The 20,998-nt window shown below is 38.7% G+C and overlaps 3 protein-coding genes across 11 annotated transcripts in view; 1 reads left to right on the forward strand and 2 right to left on the reverse strand.

The window, feature by feature from the left end:
- Positions 1-13,499, reverse strand: part of si:dkeyp-115e12.6 (centromere protein F) — a 29,820-nt gene extending 16,321 nt beyond the window's left edge. For 3 of the 4 annotated variants that reach the window (XR_005614797.1, XR_004199993.2, XM_031748712.2), the window contains exons 1-9: positions 13,231-13,498; positions 10,067-10,244; positions 9,078-9,274; positions 7,431-7,534; positions 7,052-7,116; positions 5,563-5,824; positions 1,825-2,015; positions 570-695; positions 343-471 (exon numbers count right to left, since the gene is read on the reverse strand). Coding sequence is in view for 2 of the 4 variants with exons in the window: in XM_031748712.2 (XP_031604572.1) it covers positions 343-471; positions 570-695; positions 1,825-2,015; positions 5,563-5,824; positions 7,052-7,116; positions 7,431-7,534; positions 9,078-9,274; positions 10,067-10,228 (1,236 nt within the window). In the remaining 2 variants the exon portion in view is untranslated. Of the gene's footprint in view, positions 1-342; positions 472-569; positions 696-1,824; positions 2,016-5,562; positions 5,825-7,051; positions 7,117-7,430; positions 7,535-9,077; positions 9,275-10,066; positions 10,245-13,230 lie in introns of all 4 variants that reach the window. The other variant, XM_039619326.1, reaches the window with a different exon arrangement.
- Positions 13,500-16,187: 2,688 nt separating this feature from the next.
- zgc:162144 (RD3 domain-containing protein) lies at positions 16,188-18,987 on the forward strand. Its single transcript, XM_031735830.2, has 3 exons — positions 16,188-16,413; positions 16,694-17,001; positions 17,752-18,987. Exons 1-3 carry the CDS (start codon positions 16,408-16,410, stop codon positions 18,122-18,124), a joined length of 687 nt encoding a protein of 228 aa, XP_031591690.2. The 5' UTR covers positions 16,188-16,407; the 3' UTR covers positions 18,125-18,987.
- Positions 18,988-19,469: 482 nt separating this feature from the next.
- The window catches only part of stx5a (syntaxin 5A), an 8,958-nt gene continuing 7,429 nt past the window's right edge, over positions 19,470-20,998 (reverse strand). For all 6 annotated transcript variants that reach the window (XM_039619341.1, XM_039619349.1, XM_031748600.2 and 3 more), the window contains one exon: positions 19,470-20,998. This exon is cut by the window's right edge and continues 23 nt beyond it. In XM_039619341.1, coding sequence (XP_039475275.1) covers positions 20,862-20,998 — 137 coding nt within the window. In that variant the 3' untranslated portion in view covers positions 19,470-20,861.

Here is a 20,998-nt window from a genome sequence, read left to right on the forward strand (position 1 = left end):
GAGAAAACATCACAGGCACGCAGAAAGTGTGGGAGAAAAAGTGAGATAAATTCATTGACCTTGGATCCATATAATAAAAACAGTCCCAGGAAAAGCGAAAGGTAAGATGGGAGAGGGACAGAGAAAGGAAATACTAAAAAGAGGAAAGGTAATGAATGTATAATAGTATAAGTATAAATAATAGCATAAACAGTATTTATGTCATATCTTTTTGGTCCTTGGTTTCCAGTGCTGATAGCAACTTTATCTTGACAAATGCATTTGTATGCATGTTAGAGGACTTGTTGGTCTGGTTAATGTGTAATATTTTGAGCGTATACTTGTACATGTGTGCGCATGTACCTTGTCAGCCTGGGCCTGCAGGGCATTGTGGAGCGTTCTAGCCTGTTGAAGCTCCTGGTTGAGCTTATTCACGTCCTGTTGATGCTGCTTCTCCAGACACTGCCTCTCCTTCTGAAGCTCTGTCAAATCCTAGAAACACACAAAAACAAACAATAGAATCCATCAATCTATGGAAAAAAGGAAATCAAATGAGAAACGCTTTTCCTTTGTTTTGATGTTCATCTCACCCTCTGATGTTGTTTCTCCAGCTCTTTGGTACGCTGTTGGTGTTGCAGTCTGCTGCTTTCTGCATTTTGCCTCTGACACTTGAGCTCCTCTTGTAGTTGCTTCAGTCTTTGCTCAGCTCCTGACGCCTGTCACGGAAAAACATATGCAGCTCTTTACCTGAGTTTTGCTCTATATGATACATCTGATATTACTTAACATCAGGTACATACTGTTAAATGTCAGTGAAAACTCATATGTGTTTGACTTATTATCGCCAAACCAAATCTTTTGCATTTAATTTGTTTATGACTTGAGCTGATTAAATCTCTGAGAATTTCGTCCTGATGCAAACCAAAGTTCCAACGTATAGGCAGTTTTAACACATACACCCCATGTGTGAATATGAGCTTAAGATGCTGTATGTCTCTCTCTCTCTCTCTCTCTCTCTGGGGCCTCTGTTAGACACAGGTCTTGCCCAATGAAAGCTAGACTAGGCTCAAGCCACCCACTACCTTGAAATTGAGAAGCACTGAAGAAGTTGGATGGATGAATAGATGGAGGGCATAAAACACTTCATAATGCTGGTTTTGCTATACAAATAAACATTATTACTGCTATTATTCATTTGTGAGAACAGCTCTAATCATTTAGCACTGGTTAATGGAAAAATTACTGAGGTTTTTCCTTGTGAAAACAAAGCCTATCAAAGAACTCCTCCCAAATCACAACACTGTAGCAGTAAGATAACTTTGTGGGTTTTGAATGTGTATGCTTGTGAAAGATACGGCAATCACACAGTAACTAAACTGTTTAAATGGCCAAATGTTTGTGTTTACATTTTGTAAAACATAATTATGAGTCACTTCCAGGATTGTATTTATATCTTTTAACACATCGGTTACATTTTTTTTCTTTGGTTGACTTGCTTAGTTTATTTCAGTCTTTCAACTGTGATTCAGAACGACCTCACACTGAGATGGTATTAATTAAACCGGGGAAGCACAACTGCACAACTTATTCGTACCAGATGGTTTTAGGCTGCTTTACAGCACAACAGGAAAAAGGCCCACCATTTTTCCAGTTTTTTCAAAGAGCATGTTAATATTTCAGGGAAGACAAATGTTTTGTTAAATAAGATCAACATCTCTGCCATGTCAAAATACACCAGAGCGTCAGGAAAATATGGACTATTATCACTGAAATGAGATGTTTGTTTTCAGCAGTAGTACTAGAAGCACCACTACCTGTAGCAGTAGTATATGTGCATGTGTTTACCCGTTCACTGTCCTGGGCCATACGTGTCTGTGCCAGGCTAAGCTCGTTGGAGACTTTCTGCAGGCTGAGCTCCTTGGTGGCGAGCTCCTTCTTGGTTTGCGCCATTTCATTCTGAATGGACTTCAACGTCCTGTCCTTCACCAGCAGCTCCTCTTCCAGGGAAGACATACGACTTTGAATTTGAGGAGACACTGACAGATGGACAGAAAGAAGTATGGTTAATAATTTCAACCATCCATCCATTCATTCATTTTCTTCCACTCATCTGGGGCCGGGCTGTGGGGGCAGCAGCCTAAGCAGAGAATAATTTCATTTGGGTATAAAACAATTCTTTAAAAAAAAAAAAAAAAAAAAGGAAGTCCTGTTACCAGAGAATGTTTATGTTTATAAATTCTGTGTTAATCTCATAGAGATAGGAGAAAATTAAGTATTTGTTAACTAATATTTATACTTTTTTTCAGAATTTAAAGAGCACCTTTAATTAAAAAACAAACAGTGAGCTGGTATCATAAAATGGCAGAATGGTGGCTCAGTGAGTGGAGAGTGAGCAAGAGAATACAGGCGAATGAATAATTGCAAAAACAAACAAATCCATTTCCATTACCATTAAGAATATCTTGATTTCTGATAAAAAAACAAAACAAAACAAAACAAAACCGATGGCCGACAGTCAACAACACTTAGGGTCAATCTATACACCCTGGTGCAATGAATCAAAGTTATAACTCTATACGATGCACTTAGATCCAGCCTGGGGAGGAGACTGATGATAAGGATAAAAATCAATTGTGTGCTTGTAATGCATTGTCAATATTTTAACTGTCCCATTTTAAAATCTCTCCAGGCATATATTTACCTACCAAAGACATAAATATATCACATTTTTTTCCACTGCTAATCTAAAAAGGAACAGTGTTTTTTTGCTACATACAATCCCAAGTATAAATCCTACCCAGTACCCAGAATAAATCCTACACTGTATGTTCTGTTATCAGGAGAAACATGGCTGCACAAAGGCACACCTAAAGTAAACATTATAACCCCACCCCCGACCCCTCATGCCGGTGTCCCAGCAGCTTTTATTGTTTCATATTGACCTGTCTCCTTCCTCCCCTGAACAAACACAAAAACACCCGGTGAGAGCAACAGTGTTACATCACAACTACAAACTGCAGTAAGAGTCACTCTACATCATGAAGCTGGCCTGGGAGCAGGCAGAGGAATCTCTGGCCAGTCATTTCTACACAACCTCTTATGTAACGAGTGCAGCTGAGGTTACACATGTGCATGAGATTCATGATGACAACACTGTTCACTTATACTGACGTTGCTGTCACTCTGAGGTAAACCAAAACTGACAGAATTTCGTCATTTGGACAAAGCTTATAATAATATTTTGAGTGAAGTGGGCAACACATTTCAAACAGAGAGGCCTTGCAGTGTTAATTATGGCACCTGCCAGCAATTTTATCTATAGTTGTTATTAAGTAAATTAAACAATAAGAGTTCATCTGACCTCAGTTTGCTGTACATCTGTCCCTTATATAAATCTTTATTTGGCTTGGAATTAAAACCCTCAGTATAAACTGACCATAAGCTATAAGTGTTTGCTGTAATAAACCCAGGCCCTGGAACAGCCTGTCTATAGACACAAGGTTGGTTAGCAATGTCAGCACCAGAGGCTGTACTATGAAGAGAGAATAATGGTATAATAGGGTAGACTGGCCATTAGAAAGGAGTTTTGAATATCACAAAGTGTGAAAAGATCACCGTGGTAACATATTCTGGATAATCATAGATAACATCAAATGATGCATGCAGCATGCACATCAGTGAAAAATGAAGCAACTGCAGTGGTGCCTTAAACCTGCATTTTTTTCTAATGTCCAGCAGGAGGGTGACCTTTGGGTGACCTCAGTAAACACTTTCCTGATGACTTTACAGGCTCAGTAACTTGTTTCAGATCATCTTACTATAAGACATAAAATCTCTGTAAGTCCATGAACTCCTCCTACACGATCAGGAGTGGAGCAACCAAACTTGACAGACAGGTACATTTCAGGCCTCTGAAGAATCTTATCTATATAGGATCATGGATAGGATCAGGTCATGATGTTGTCAAGAAACCTCAAAACAACAGGCTAAAATGACATTAATAAAGTAGAGCAGAACCTGAATATGGCACAGGAAATCCCTCCCCCCAAAAAAGAGGAATTTTTTTATCTTCAATGTAGTCATTTACAAGCAAGAACCAACACCCCTATTTCTTTTACTTGACTCATTGTGACTAAGTATACAAGTTTGTAAAAACAAACAGATCAAACAATATTGCTGCATGGGCATGTACTAGTATTATTAGTATTATCCAGTTTGCGCATTGACTGACCACTTATCAATTACGTAAGAGTAACATAACGCAAGAGTTCGCATCCAAGATAGGAAAAGTGAAAATATTCAGTTTGAGTGATTTAAACAGTGTGACATCATGGTGGCTATATCAGCATAACATGCCTTAATGTACGGTAGGTTAAGATAATTTTATTTTACTTTAAATATATTTTATAACGGTGACACAGTTTAATAAATAAAAATACAGAACATGAACCTTTTATGCATTACATAGAGTTTCTACCCATTACTAATTTCAACTGTTGCACACAGTTGAGACTGGAAAGACTTTAGATTAAAATTGGACACAAGAGTCACTGGCAATTTGCTTTAACTGTGATATACATTCTCAGCTGAAAGCAGGCAACCTGTTGAGACTTGCTTTAGTGTTACCACCAAAGAAAGCCATGCAGTCTAGTAGTGCAATCTAGATGTTAACTACATGGATCCTGATTTGCTGCAGTCATTTTACATTTCTTTGATTGAATCAAAAATTGAAGTGATTTCTATTCATTGCTCATCACGGAACGATATCAGACCAGGGTTTAGATTTAAGAGCTCTAATGTTCAGTTGTTAAAAAAAAAAAGAAAGAAAGAAAAGAAAAAAGAAAAAGAAAAAGAAAAGAAAAGAAAAGAAAAAAATTTAAAGAGTCAAATGGCCCATTTTATGCAAGCACGAACAAAGCCTAAGGAACAAAGCCTGGATTAACAAAGACAGTTGATAACCACCGTTATTGTAGAGGGGATTATATAAATACATACATTTTTAGCACTCTCCAAGTAGGTTTTGGAGCCATAATAAAATCTCATAACTAAATAGTTATGTTAACTGAAACTTCATTCACTGAAGCATAAAAGACAATTTTTTTAATTGAATTTATAGACATAACAGGACAATGCATAGCTTTCTGTAAAACAAGGTAACCAAATTTTTGCCTTTATTGGGAAAGGAAAAATTGTGATTACCAAAGCCAACTCTGAGCCCACCATCTCTGATTGTGGTTTTAGGTTTTGTTAATTTTGCTAATATAAAAAAGCCTGGCTAATGTTTAAAAAAAAAAAAAAAAAAAAAAAGTCAAATCTGCTCCTTATTAAATTGCTGTGTGTGCTTTGTTGCTAAAGACTGTAAAACATTCAAACGAAAATCTAAACTTTGAAATCAGAGGGTGGTTTCACAGCAGGGGTACTGAGTTAAGTAGATAATAGCATATCCATACTGGCTCCTGTTGTTATGGTAATCCAGCTAGGTTTTTAATCTTGTTTTAGGATAAATGCTGCTGGGCTGAGTTGCATGCGTATATATTTGTAATTTGCAAATGGATAACACAGAGTAATTCCATCCCCACTCACTGTCTGTCTCTGTCCTGCGGTCCTTCCCATGAACCCCCTGCTCTGACAGGCCTTGATTTGTGACATCAGAGGACGGCATCAAAGAGGGAGAGGGCAGAGGTCGCCTCCTTGCTGCTGGTTTTGTGTCATCCCGTTCCCATGGAAACACACCCAAGGGAGTGGAGAAGGTGTCCGATTGGACGGATGAGTGGCTGTGGCGTGTGCTCTTGTGTTGTTGTTGTGGCAATGAAGGTGTGGGTGTCTCAGAGAACTGAAGCCGCTGCTGAAAGGATGAGAGAGGGTTTAATCAAAGACAAAAAGAAAAAAGAAAAAAGAGGAGCAGCATGAGTAGGAAGAGGCTCGACAAAAACAAGGCTCAAGGGCTCAAGGTTTTACAATCAGACTAATGCAACTAGGAATTACTAACTGCTGTTTTATTCATAACTCAAGAGAAATTGCTTCAGCGTGCACACCACCTTTAGTATATTTCAAATGCTGCTTCAGGATGAGAGATCGTGAAAGAAAAGTCAATGTTCAGATGTAAGAGCACAGACTTGCTGTTACATTTTCCTAAAACTTTTCTTTTGCCTGCCAGACCTGAACAAACACATGCAGCAGCACACTATGATGAACGTTAGGAAAAAATAAAAGCAGATGAAACCAGCAATAACTTAGTAGCTTGTCTAAGTAGTGCAAGCCTGTAACAGCATATTCTTTTGTACAAAGTTAAAAAAACATTCCACAGAAGGAGCACTGAATTACAAATTATTATGATGAACCTGGGGCAACGTAATTTGTGTTAAACCCACAAATAAAGTCATACTTCTTAAAAATCTAGTGATCTCATTTTTTAGGAATAAAATGATAAATTTCACACCTTTTTAAAGTTTTCAGTCTTCAGTTAAAAATGTGTATATAAAGTTAGATTTGGTCATTCTTTAAAATTTTTGATAATACTGCCAATCTTATCCTTTCACCTGACTACTAGAAGAAAGAACCTTGCTGTTAAACAAAGAGCTGTGAGCCATGGTGTTGTTTTTGACATCTAAATTTAACCAGAAAAAAACTCCATTAAAAGGACAGAACACCTTTAAAATAAGAATTCTTTGTGTCCTTATCACAAGGCCAGAATGAGATTTGAATTGTACAATAACACCCTGATAACAGACACTGATGCTCTTTAACCTACTATAAAAATTCTTAACTACACTGTCATGTTTAAAGATAGAGAAATTAAGTACAACATTGTTTCATCTGTTTTTTTTTTTAATGGACCACGTCCTGCAGTAGCTCACATTTAAGAAACAGTTACAGCCACCTGGGCCACTTATTTGGAAAGACTTAATTACTTAAGACTAAAAGGAAAACTAATCAAATAAGGAGGGATGTTATGCTTTGCTAATAAGACAGTTAAATCCTCCAAGTAGAGAACATCAGCTTTCAGCTACAATCCACAGCAGTCTTGGATTAGCCTACACGTAGCTCAGTGTGAGAACATGGTCAGACTTACTCGGATGTGAGGAGCCCAGCTCTGCCCTTCATCTCTGTGCCCCTGTTTCTCTTCCTGTCGGCTCCCTACAGGGCAAAAACAAAGCATATGGACTGAACTTAGTACCTACAACCGATCACAAAAACTGAACAGGAACAACAGCTGTAAATTACCAAGTGGTTTAGTGACGAGAGGAAAGACAAACAAACTGTCCTGAGAGAGTAGAGGGCTGGGAAAGCAATGTAGCTCAAGGGGGTTTATTTATAGCCACTGCTCATTTGGGACTCTGGTGGTTTAACTATTTAATTTTCTTAACTGTAAAGAGTTTTAATAAAAGATAAGAAATAAACTGTCATAGAGATTAAACCAATTAATAATTATACAGTTTAGAAAACTGTACCATTGTGTTCCCAGGGCGAGGCTGTATTCCAGCAGGGAGTAGAAAACAGAGAGGTATCTGGTGACCTGATGCTGTTCTGCAGCTTCTCTAGCTCGGCCTCCAGCCTGCCACAGAAAGGAGACACAGAGTGAAAGAGTTTAGAGTGGGAAGAGAAATCGAGATATTTCTCACAGGAAATGAGGGCTGAGGTCAAAAAGTCAGATTTGCTTAGAAAATATCCTAGCTGAAGGACGAGATCCAGTAGTATATGCAAAAACAATGATAACAGCTGGCTGAATTCTCTACACACTGAGAAAAGCCGTTCCTTCAAAATGTAGTTTAACTCTTTTAGTCAAGGTTACACTGAGCTATCACTTATGAAAGGAAAGTATGCCCTCCCACAATTCATAGCAATATGTGCCATCCAACAATCATTTAAAAAAAACATTAACATAACTCATCATGTACTGTAGATGATGAGACAGCCTTCAGAATTTTAGGCTGAGGAACATACATGCAGTTTTTTATCGACTGGTGAACCTCTGCCCATTTTTACTTCTAAGAAACTGTCAATTCACCTAATTAGTTCAAAATGTTCCTCTAGCTGTTCCTATTTAGAACCACCTTTCTTAACTTTTTTGGTCATCAAATTTAACATAAGCTAATATAATCTAAATAGTAAAATGTTAAAGTTTAAAAATATGACATGTTTTCTATGTTCTACTGTCAATAAAAATGGGCTTATGAGATTTGCAAACCATTGCATTCTGTTTTTATTAACATGTTACATGGTTACATGGTAATCAATGGTACATTTTCTATTTCATGCAATAACCTGCTAATATAATGAAAATTCAGCAGGGATAGAGCTTTCGCAGTTGCAGAACCAAGACTGTGGAACAATATGCCACCGCATGTCAAGCAGGCTCCTTAACTTGTTGTTTTAAAATCTTGTTTACATACTTTTATTCCCTGGCCTTTGACCCAGTGTGATATGCTTACTGTGTTTTTCAGTTGCTTTTTATGTATTCCTTTATTGTTTAACTTCTACAGGCCTTATTTGTGTCTGGGTTTTTTTGACCCTCTGGCCTCTGTGATCTTTTATGTTTAGTTTTATTGTACAGCACTTTGGTCAGACCTGTTGTTGTTTTTCAAAAGTGAATTATAAACAAAGTGGTATGGTAACCATTAACAGTGTACAATATGCCATTCAATTAATAAATAAAGCCACTTGTATGCAAATTACTGGAACAGAGCAGAAGAAAACATATCTAACAATTACTTTTGCTAATGTAAGTATCAGACTGAATAATATCGGGACTGTACCCAATCAACCTCCAAAAAGCTGACTGGGACATCTCCATTTAAGACAGCTTCCTATACTATCAAAATGTAATGTCTATTATCTGATTTTTAGTGCTGCATGTAGTTCCTACAATCAATTGTAGTTTAACCTTCCAAATACCCCTTTTTTATTTTTTATTTTTCATTTGGTTAAAAGACAGATTGTATTTAACTATCAAGTTTAATTCAAACTAAGTTATTCTAAGAATACCAAATGTTACTGTACTTCAAACATTCAGTGAAAACAATACATACAGACCAAAACCAGATGAATTTGAAAATGAGAGAAGCGTCTTGCCTCTGTGGGTTTTAGCTCATGCTGACCTTTTGATTTCCTGGGTGAGTTTGTTGTTGAGGGTACGAGCAGCATCTAGCTGGCCCTCCAAAGAGCAAACTTGGGCCTGCTTAGTCTGAAGCTCCTGCGTAAGGCGGTCCCTGCTCGTCCCCGCTGTCGTGGCCTCATCCCGAACGCTTTGGAGCTCTCGCTGCACCGACTGCAGCTCCACACGTACCTCCTCATACTTGGCAGAAAAAAGGAGGAAAAAGGAGAGAGAGAGAAGTATATATTTAATGATTATTTAAGGAAACCCCGCTACAGATGACTCACCCTTCATGACAATATTTGCACAATGTTATTTAGAGAAGATTAAAATTACAGGAACTGCATTTCCTTGAAGAGCAACATGTAGGTCAACTTTTTCTCTACATTCATATATAAAATTTCTTGAAAAGCTAATGCATGATTTTATTCTTTTGTGTAACTCAGATGAAAAAGTGTGCATTTAAAGAAGCACTCATAAAAATACTATTTCCTACAGATTATGTAATTTTTCTGTGGTCTGTCTAAGCGCTCAATGCCACAGCAGGTGGCAGGAGCAGCTTCCTGAGCCAGTGCCAGTGGATCCATGGTCAGCAGTCAGTGGGAGACTGAGCTCTCACTGATCACAGAGATACAGGGCTACTTCTTAAATTCTAGATAACTTCCAAATTGAGCTTCCAATAAAAAGATTTCCTAATGTTAATCTAGATTTAGCATATTGTTTTTGGAAAAGGCAGCATTACATCAACCATAATAGGTACCATGGTGGTGCAGCAGTTAGTACTGCTGTCTCACAGCAGCAAGGTTCTTGGGTTGAACCTGCTGGCTGACTCCAAAAATCCAGTCCAGTTCAGAAGCATGACAAAGTTAGATGATTTCTTACAGCCTTAACTAAACTTTCAAAGTCAACAGTACCAAATCACAAAGTTACTAATACTTGTGTTTCAGTTATTTGTCATGTAAATTGTGTGAGGAACAGTGTAAGTGTTCATACTTTCACAGTTTGCTTCTCAAGGCTTGCATGGATGTTGTCCAGCTGCAGCTGTTTCTGCTTGTTTTCCCTGGACAGCCGTTCATGATGGATTTGCAGCTCCTTCACCTTTTGCAGAACCCGTCCAGACAGCCCTACTGTCCAGTCCTCCTCAGCCCAGCTCATTTCTTTCTGCCTGGGCCTGAAAGGGTGGGAAATTTATATTAAGAGCTTGAATGAAAGTTCATTTCATTCCCTCAGAAGAAAACATTTCCTTTTTAAACTGAAAGGTCACTTGGTTTCTAAGCACTCGTGGTGACAGACTTTACAAGGCATGGTGCTACCTAACCTTTCCTATTCATAGTTGGCTGATCCAGAATAAGACAGCTTCTAAAGCCATGGGATTTACCAGAACAAAGAGGAAGTATAGGCCATTTATAATCCCAGCCATATACTTATGTGGCCTGTGTTATTATTAGTCATAAAAATGCTTCCTACCACTACTTTGTCAATCTACTTCTACAATTTTTCATATTTTTTATTTAACATGAACTGGCCCATAAGTGTGGCAAGAATAAAGGAAGGTTGTGAAATCCATGCATGATTAAGTTTCAATGTTTCAGAATATCTTTCATATATAAACAAAACAATGTAGGTAAATCAAATGCAAATAGTACTACAGTATAATTTATTATGAGTCATACCTAAATCCACTCTGATGCTAAAATAAATGTAGTAACTTGAAGGCTAAGTTGTATGCATGTGTTGGTACAGAGGATTCAATTGATAGCATGTATATCTAAACAAGCTTCAATCATGTCTGCCTTTGACTGTGTCCTGTGTTGAATGTTGCTAAGGCTTTGAACCCTCAGGGAGAAACTGGTTGTCACTGTTGGGCAGCTGTGACTCAGTGTTTCCCAACACAGCCTTCTTGCTATGCTCATGCATCGCTGAAAGTAAATAGAATCTCTCTCAAATTTCAAGTTTACGTCAAGGTTCTTCCTCAGACAATGCCACATCTGATGGCTGTTTTAAAGTCTCTTGTTCAAAACATTGCATTTGCAAGCACTGTTATTACAGACAAACAACAACAACAACATCACCTGGACACGGATAAGCAGAATTAAAGATGAGAGCATTGGAATGAAGAAAAGCCTGATTGAAATGGCCTGAAACAAACTCAAAGGTTTATTAAAAGCTCAGTTTGGACTTGCATTACAGCCTCAAGGCTGTCAACACCAAACTCACATAGTTTCTGTCATAGCATACATGTCGCGTCACTATTTACCTGCTTCCTGGCAGTAATACCCGAATATGACTGAGAGGAGCCAGTCACATAACACCCAGAGTGACTACAAAGACTGGACAATAACACTTTTGTACAGGGGACTTAAGTGTCTTTTCAGTTTCATTAGGATGACACGCCAATCTGAGCATTACTGAGAACAGTATACTAGTGCACAAGCTGATTAGTGTTAAAGGCAGCAACTATCAATTACTTTAAGTAAGGATTCATCTGATTAATCACTATTAAGCTATAGCTAATATTTTAAATTAGTCAGAGTGTAAGTGTCCCCATAAAAGTAAATTAACATTTCTAATTGATAAAAATATAACATAAAAGAAAAGTAGAGTTTGAGAAGCCTCAACCTGGGAGGGTTTGGCAACTTTTCTGTTTGATAGTTCAACATCATTCATTTACTAATTACAGGTTCTAATCAAAGTCCATGACCAGTTGTTAACTGCCAGGAATGGGTTAGATCTGCAGGTGATCTTGAGGTTGAAAATCTGGTTTTTCATGCAGTGCTCGTTTCACAATACAGCACATGACTGTCAGGGTGAAATTACAGAACTTTTTAGTGTTTTTGTTCCACAGACCACCTAAAGTCAAGAAAGAGTCAATAGTGGAAAAGTGGTCTCAGGCACATACAGTCCTGTGACAAAATTGTCATAGGACTTTATGTACCACTGTACTTTCTTTTTCACATGATAGTAAAACATCATATGTTGTCTTTCCCCTGCTCATATCTATTTCCTCTTCTTTCAAGATGGAGAAAGCCATTCAATATTTCATCTACCACAAGTTAGAAAACAGGTACCAACTTCAAAATAATAATTAATACAACAAATTAATTTTTTCTCTTTCCACTTTACAACAGGCAGAGAAAACAGAAGGCCTTACACAAAACGTAATGGCATGACAAAAGAAAGAAACTCTTTAAAAAACAAACATCAGGGGATTAAAAGACCATGATCAAACATGTGATATTAAAGAATGTGATCATTTTATGCTATTGCTCATGACACCTTAATAAATAAAGTACTGAATGTCAGTACAAGGAGATGAGATATACAATTAGTACATTACAGCAGATAAAATATGAATACCACATTTGGTCGTACTGATCCATTATAATGTCATCTGATATTTGTTATCTTTGCACTACATTTAGAAAGCAATTTTATTTCTGTTTTATTTTTCTTCCATGTTTATTTTATGTTTATACTTATCTGACTTTAATCTGTACATAACGGGAATATTTCGTTTGTCATATTGTATTCTGTTTTATTTCACCGAATCACACCATACTTATTTAAGTTTATAAGTAGGCGTTCGGAAAATTAAATGTTATAGCAGCTAAAAACGTCAAGCTTTTGGAATAACGTAGATCTTATCTTAAACACAACCTACAACAGAATAGCTCAAATAAAATACAATAGAAACACGATTACAAAAACAAACAGCCCCATAAAGGTAGGATAAAACAAAAATCACAAAGATGAATGTTATCCACACACACTTTGGAAATATAACCATTAATTTCTAATTAGGGACAAAAGCACGCCGTCTCAGGCAGTCTCTTAATGAGGTGGACATGTGCAGATGTAGCACAACAATGATAATGATGATGATGATGGTGAGGAGGAGGAGGAGGAGGAGGTGGTGGTGGCAGGGAGCCAGAAGTTGGACCCTAGCCTGATCACGAGGTTCAAAACTCAACACGAGACAAATGACAACTTCAAACTAAATCTCACTTTAACAGCCACGGAGGCAGAGAGTGAGTAACAGCCGCAGTGAGACCAGCCGAAAGTAACTTTTCTACCACCTATCAGTGTTAGGTGAGCGCTGAATAACACACAACTGTAGCGATGATGCTACCAGCTAGCCACGCAGTAAAGCTACTTACCATTCACTACTTCAGTTACAAAGGGCGCCAGCCGCCGCCGGGGAGGCGCACACACTCTCACACACGCAGGCGTGACAGGGCTCTGTTCCCGCTGTTAGAACCAGGCTCCGGCTCTTCACTGTTCGGCGAAGCTAAGTTTAAGTTTAAAGCGAGAGGAGCTAGGCGCTAGCTTTAACTGACAGTTTTCATAGGTTGAGACGAGATGCCGCACGTCTCGTGCAGCTGACAAGCCGGAGTCGTTGTGGCACGAGGCGGAGCGGGGCGGGAACTGGTGACGTAGCAGCGGAATGTTTTGGGAAAAGTCCTCGTGGGGGTGTGAACCTCTGATGACCTCTAGCGACGTCCAGTGCCAGTGGAAACATGATGCTGCTAATTTAACTGTTGCTAACAGACTGCTCTGTATTTTAAGTTAATACATTCTTTATATATTTTATTTTTATGTTTGACGATGTCTTATATATTTGTTATAACAAATGTATAAAAATATATGATTTAATACTAATATGATAAATAAATAAAACTAGTAAAAATTATTTATCTTATGCTATATTGGTTTGCATCGGACAGTTTTTTTCTGTCCTGTCTTCCTCCCTTCACCAATATTGTTTAAGTTAGTTTTTCAGCACCATGAACGTACATAACCCACCACACCTGAACTATACATAGAATCTAAAAAACAGTCTACAGGTTTTAAATTATTTTTGTTTGATGTTAGCAGAAGATTAATAAAGAGCTATTGAGTGTGGGTTTCCGCGTGGTTGTGTTTCAGCCATCTTTTCTTCTTAATGTCTATTTAAATGATGATCAAGTGACCTTTTTCCACAAGGTAGTGTTTGCTTGTCTCATAAAGATAGAAATTTAGTTTAACTGTGAATAATAATAATAATATTTATTACATGACTATTATAATAAATAATAAAAAAATATATTAGGCTATATAATAATATTTGAAACTGTAGTAAATTAATTAGGTATATAATACTTTTAATATTAAACCGCAGCAGAAAGAAACAAAATCTGTTTATCCTGTAGCTTAGATCTTTGACACCCCCCCTCCCCCAACACACACACACACACACACACACACACACACACACAGTCACACATATTCACTGACCAACCAAAAAACAACCACAAACAAAAACACCATTAGAAAATATGGTATTAGCAAAGAAATATTATAAATGTAGGTGAATAAAGTGCAAAGTTTGCCTGACTTATGAAAGAATAAACAACATTCTTAAGTATAATTGTTGAACAGTTGTACAATATGCACTTTAAGAGTTTAAAATGGTATTGATAGAAAAATATTTGGTGGATACATTTTGGGATGCTTACAAGTAATTAAACAAAATAGCCCAATGATAAAGGTTTCTTTAGAGTGAAAGCTTAAAATCTTATCTTCTCATACTGCCACTGTCTGGCAGAAGGAAAGCAAGGATCCACCCCTGAAGTTTGGCCACTCCACCCAACTCAAGTTAACAGGATATGCACAGACTTTCATCCCTTTCTTTCTTTCTTTCTTTGAGCTGAAATATTTCTTTGGTGCTGTTGTTCATTTTATGTAACAGTCCAATGAACCATTGAAATCGTACTCAACAATTAAAAGAGAATAAAACTTGAGTGTTTGCGTATCATTTGGGTGGGGATGTATAAACACAGCAACAAAAAGGATATTAATGTATGAGTCTACATGGAATAATTCTACATGGCGGCCATGCCTCAGTATGCAAATGAAAACAGTGAGAAGTCAAAAAGTCTACTACTGCTCACACTCAGTTATTAAAGGGTTGGAGGGTTGTCCTGTTGTTGCCTCTCCAGTGGACCTGTTGTCACCTTTATTTGCACCAAAGCAGCTGATATGGCCTTAATGTTTTAGCAGAGTATTTAGCCCACAGCAACATGCCACGCAGCAACCAAAAAGCAAAAAGAAGAAAAAAAAAGGGACATGTCAGTTTCTTTCCCTGCCCAGTGTAAGTAATGGTCTCAGCTTGGCCACTCCTATGAAAATTGCCTGCCTCCACCACTGCTGTCTGAATGTGTGTTTGACTGGTGTTATGGTTTTACTTTGTTTATCAGATGTTAGGCAAGGGCAATGTATGTAACCCTTTAGGCTCTCATCTTGTGTGTAGCTGCAGCATTTTCAGGCATTAGATAAACTGAAACAAGCAACACTCGTCGATAACAGTAAGAACTGTTTTCCCTTCAGTCACTGAGTGTAGCAGCTGTAATTAGATTATGACAGCTATTACAACCACTCATTCTTCCTGGTAGGCTATGGATTTGAATGTAATCTGGGATTTGGTGGCTCATTGCTGAGTGGTGTGGAAACCCAGGCACTAGACTGTAGTTACCTTATGTGACCAATACAATGCCATGTACAAGTCGATGGGACAGACTGATAACACCTGAGTGTGTGAGAAAGTGAGATTAGGTTGGTTGTTATGTAACATTAGCCTAACAACAGTCTGGTAATTGCAGGTGTGTTTGAAAGATTATTGTCTGTCCACTGGAAGGGTATTTTTCAGACTACCAGTATGCTATTTTAAAGACTGTGCTGGGTATAATAGTATGCCTATCAGCCTGAAACCAGAAATTCTGCTGGTTTAAGTTTCACGACTGTCGAGAAATGAGTCTGTCAGACTCTGAAAGTGGTTTGAAATATCTTAGAGAAAGGTGTTTGTGACCTGCAAGCTTCATTACATCTTTAACGGCAGATAAGAGATAAAATCATGAAAAACATGCAAAAGAAAGGTGGCAAAACAAAATTAATTCCCATGCTGTTATATAAATACCCCACCTGAATTTTGGCCATCACACACAGAAGCACAAACGCACACGGCTCTCCCAGGTGTACACTCATGTCATGAGGTAAGCTCCTCTCGTCACTCACTCATTATTAATACAGGATTACTTGTATTCTCAATCCCAAACTCGCACACACACAATACGCACCCCTCACAGAAATCCACACGCTGTCTGCTGGGGACCTTCAGCGGTAGCAAAGCAGTCAGGTATCTGTGAGCCACCAGCTGGAGTCTCAGGAGTTTCGTCCACTTTGAATGTCGCGAGCCCGTGGAGGCCCGCTGCTCACTTTACTGCTGACAGAGGTTTTACCAGACAAGTGTTGGATATTCATCAGAAGAGAAGATAATACAGCTTTGTAACCCTTGTTTCATGAAGGTAAGAAAAGATTTATATATATCTGATAACAAGGAGAGAAGTTAGAACAGTATGCAATGTGTTTGCATTCACATATGCACTACATTTTACTTAAATAGACACTTAAGATTTTAGAGGATTTTAAATAACTCCAGTGTAAAACACCTCTACAGACTGTGTGCTGAGGTGATTTTAATGCTTTTGCTTTAAATACTATGGCTTCAAACATGGTGAAGGTCATATCATCTTATGACAGATACTTTTCAGTCTCTTCTTCACCAACTCTTTGTGTCTTTTCCAGATGTTTCCTTGGTCCGCTGTTTTCTCCCTTGAGCCTAAAGTGCCCGGCCAGCGAACAACTGAGGAGCTGGTAACCAACACCCTGATGCTGGAGCTGGGGGCCATGGTGAAGCGCACTGAACGCATCCGCTTGGAGAGGGCGACGGAGGGTCGTCGCCGCCGTCGCAGCTCTTCCTCTACAGCAGACTACAGCTGGCTGGCAACCACCCCAACCCCACAGCCCTATGAGCTCACTCCCAATGACCTGCTGGAGTTGCAAGACCTCTGTGCCAAAATCCCTCCTGCACAGTGTGGGCCTGTGATTGTCAGGTAAGAAAGACAGGCAGTGGTAGACACAGAGGTAGCGAACTGGCAGGAAAACCGTGAAACTGTTACTATAACTAAAAGACCTACAGATCATTCAAACAGCAGAGAGCTGCAAGGTTTCAGTCTAATCCATTTTACACACTAAGCAATAACTTGCTGATACTGTTAGAGCCGTACTTATAAAAGTTTACTTTTAAATGTCTGTGTGAGGTTCATATTAACCCCTTATGTAAATCTGAGAATAGAAAAACTGGAGGGTCAAGATGCATGTACAATTTTCTAGTTTCTGCGACTATGCTTGCTTTGGTGTGGTGTAAATATGACCCAGCACTAACCCTACCCCTCACTGGTAAATGCTCATAATTAATTCAACAGAGGTCCCTCATAATGATGAATGAATTTTCAGTAAAAAAGGCAAATGTGACTTTTTTCTGGTGTTATCACTGAACAGAGTTGTTTAGACAAAGCGACCAAGTAAATATAAGGGCTTTAAAATCTAATATTCAGTTTTATTAATCTGAAATAAATATGGGATTCAAAAATATAAACAAGTTGAGAAAAAAGCAAGAATCATCAATGAGACTCCATCATTAATAGGCACTTCTGCAAACATGTCCTCTGTTAGAAAAAAGGTTTCATACAGCCTACCCACTCTCAAACACCACTAGTGTTTTCCTTACAGTGACATTGCCTATGAAGGGGTGTGAATCAAAGTCAGCTCATATTACACTCACTCTATCCCTCCCGCTGCAGGTTCAGGAGGCTGGTGTCACAGATGGAGCCCGAGGTTCATGAGGTTCCTCGGCTCTTTCGCTCAGTGCTGCGTGACTGCGTGGATGAGGCGAATGGAAACGACGAGGTTCCGACCCAGGAAGTGCTGTTTGAGAAGCAGCAGCGCAGCAAAAGCCTCTCCTTTGTCACTTTCCGCACAAAATTCCGCACGGGGCATTTCCCAAAGGGCAGCAACTTGAGAGGCTCCAGGGGGAACCTGCAGCAGGAAGTGGAATGGTCTGATGAGGAGGAGGATAGAGAAGGGGAGGAGGAAGCAATCAAAGCCAGGGCGAGGAAAGGAAGGAGTAGGAGCATGCCAGAGATCACCCCTATAGAGCAGAGTGCTCAAGGGTGAGAGAAGTGGGGGGAGTCAGGGGAGAAATAAAGCAGAGGGACATGTGCAAGGGAGGGGAGGAGAATCTAGGAGAGTCACAGAGAAAACTAGGTGAGCCCAGATTGTACAAGACAAGCATTAATGAGGAAGAAAGGGAGGAGCGGAGGTAGCTGCCATGAAAAAATGGGTCAAATAAAAATCTGGAAAACTTAAAAAACATTATTTTCTTGCTTATTTCAAAAGATGAAGAAAAAATTCAAGAGAAAGGACTTAAATAGATTTCGTCACTGGCAGCTTTAGGCAAATCTAAAAGAATTATGGTTCTGGTTTTAAGATGTCAGCAGCCTTTTGTGGTCCTGGTGGGTAAATTTGAAACTGCTGATACTGTTTTATCTACATAAGAAGGGAATAAAAAGCTGTTCCAAATCTAAGGCAACCTATTATGCTCATTTCCATATTTCAAGTAACTTTGCCTGATTTCCATTTCAAAATAATCCTTCTTTGTCTCATTCTGGGCCTGAAACCAGTTTTTATATTAGCTCCTCTCCCTTTAAAACCACTTTTGTCTGGTAACGGATGGGTGAGGTTTCTGTATCTGAAATGGTAAATACAGATCCTCCTCCTTCTTTTGACGGGACCCTTGCCACAGCAGATCATCTGCCTCAGTCTCATCCTATCCCTACCATGCTCCTCTGTCACACTAACGCTCTGCATGCCCTTCTTCATGACCACAGAGACCATCTCTGTGGTCTTCCTCTCTTCCTCCTGCCTGGCAGCTCCATCTACATCACCTTTTTGATATATCCACTATGACTCCCTTGACTACCACCTCTACACCCCTACCCTTCCTTCTCTTCCTGATGAAACCTTCCCATTTATCTGGACTTGGGACTGGCATTAAGAGTACACTGGGTTGTACACCACCACAGGCTGGGTTGACATGAAACAGACCAAAGAATATGGAAGTGGAAAAAAGAGCATTTAAAGCAGTCTGAATCCTGAATTGCTGTCTGCCAACTTAATAGTTTGAAACTCTGACCATGTCTGAGAATCAACCATTATAACTGTACTGTACATGTAACCTAAGAAAATAAGGATATGTCAATGCCAGCCCATTTAGTAGTGGTTCAAGGGTTTTGACCTATAAAAAATTGCAATATGGGATGTTGAGTTAAACTTTGCTCAAGCTTCTGGCATCTATAAACTCAAACCCATACTGTAAGGGCTCTCTGATGAATCATAAACACATCACATGAACTAAAACGTGTTACATAACAGACAGGACAACCGTCTTCTGCAGACTCAGCAGCCACAGTTTGGCTCCAGATCACCAGCTCCCATCAAGTAAAGCCTTGCAGGCAGAAAATAATTAGACTCATGTATGATTTTATTGTATTACATGTACTTAAGGTAATAAATAAACAATTTTCTGATTTTTTCTGTGCAATTAAAACACTTTTTTAACACAAAAATGTCTTTTTTTTAAAATATAGGTTTAGCTAACACTTGAGGCTAATGTTTAAATGCATATCTGTCTGTCTGCATTGTTATAAATGAAAATAAAGAATAAAAGGCCAAATATAAACTGCAGCGTTTGTTACAGCTAATTAAAGCCATGCTGACTAATCCTCTTATCCCAAGAAAATCTCACACGTGAATGCCAGCACCCCATTACTGTTTTATTAATGCGCACTTTATCAATACATCTTCATAACTATTTCAACTTTATACACTGAAGTCAAGGCATTTGGCTAAAATAAAAAAAGAAAATAAAGAGCAAAAGAAAAAAGGAGGAAAAAAAAATGTTTCTTTTAAAAAGCTGTGGTCATTTAAATAACATCCTGTACATTAGTTAGATAAAGATGGGGCGCACAGGCATCCAACCAGACACTTCCAGGGAACGTGGCCGATCGAGTGACTTTACAACCAGCGTTTACCCCTTCATACGCACTGATCCTCCTGCAGCACTCAGCGAATGAGGTTTAAACCTTTTCTTCCATTAAACCTCTGCGAAGGCTGCTCACCACACAGCTTCATTTAAAACAGTATCGTTACATAACATTTCTCACAGCTCACCCTTCAGTTCCACTGCAAACCTCCCTTCATCTGGCTATGACTGCCTACTTGTGCCACAGCGAGTTTCCTTGTATTGTGTCACAGCTCAACAACAGTACCAATTTGGCAAATGAAACAAAACAGCAAATAACTAGATTATTAAAAAAAAAAATCCACATCAGTGTTGGATGGTAGAAGGTTAAGAATTGCTGATAAATGAGACAGTCATGTGGTTCCAGTAAAAAGCAGGTAAACTATGAAGCAAAATAATCTGAGGATCAAGTCCAGTTCTAAAGTTTGGCTTTGAAATACTTAATATAAAGGATGACGTGTGGTAAAAGAGGGTAAACAAGAAAACAACAATAAGACAGTTTGCAGAATCAAACCATTAAATTAGAGCCATTTTGATTAAATGTTTACGAATAGTTGGTCAGTAGACTACAGAACAGCTTTCTGCTCTTAAAGTGGGGATTTAAAGATGATTTATTTGTTTTATTCGAGAGTTCAACATCTTCATTCTCCACTGAAGAGTCAAATTAAGACTGAAAAGTTTGTGGCTTGGGACAAAACAACAGGTCCGTATTCGAGTGCATCCCAAAAGCCTCCATGAAACCGTGATAGAAGAGTATCGAAATACGTCCTCTTAGTCTAGCTTTAATTTTATTTTTCCTCATTCGATACGGTTTCCCCGCTCCTCATTCCTTTAAGCAAAGAAGACGACAAAGATGATGAAGAAGACCACGAGGACCAGAAAGATCTTGATCATCAGCCAGCGGTTGGAGGAGACCGACTGGAAGTATTTGAGGATCTCTGTGTGGGCAGCCTCCACGTTCAGCTGGG

This window comes from Oreochromis aureus, linkage group 2 (genome assembly GCF_013358895.1).
Source record: "Oreochromis aureus strain Israel breed Guangdong linkage group 2, ZZ_aureus, whole genome shotgun sequence".
NCBI classification, from domain to species: domain Eukaryota; kingdom Metazoa; phylum Chordata; class Actinopteri; order Cichliformes; family Cichlidae; genus Oreochromis; species Oreochromis aureus.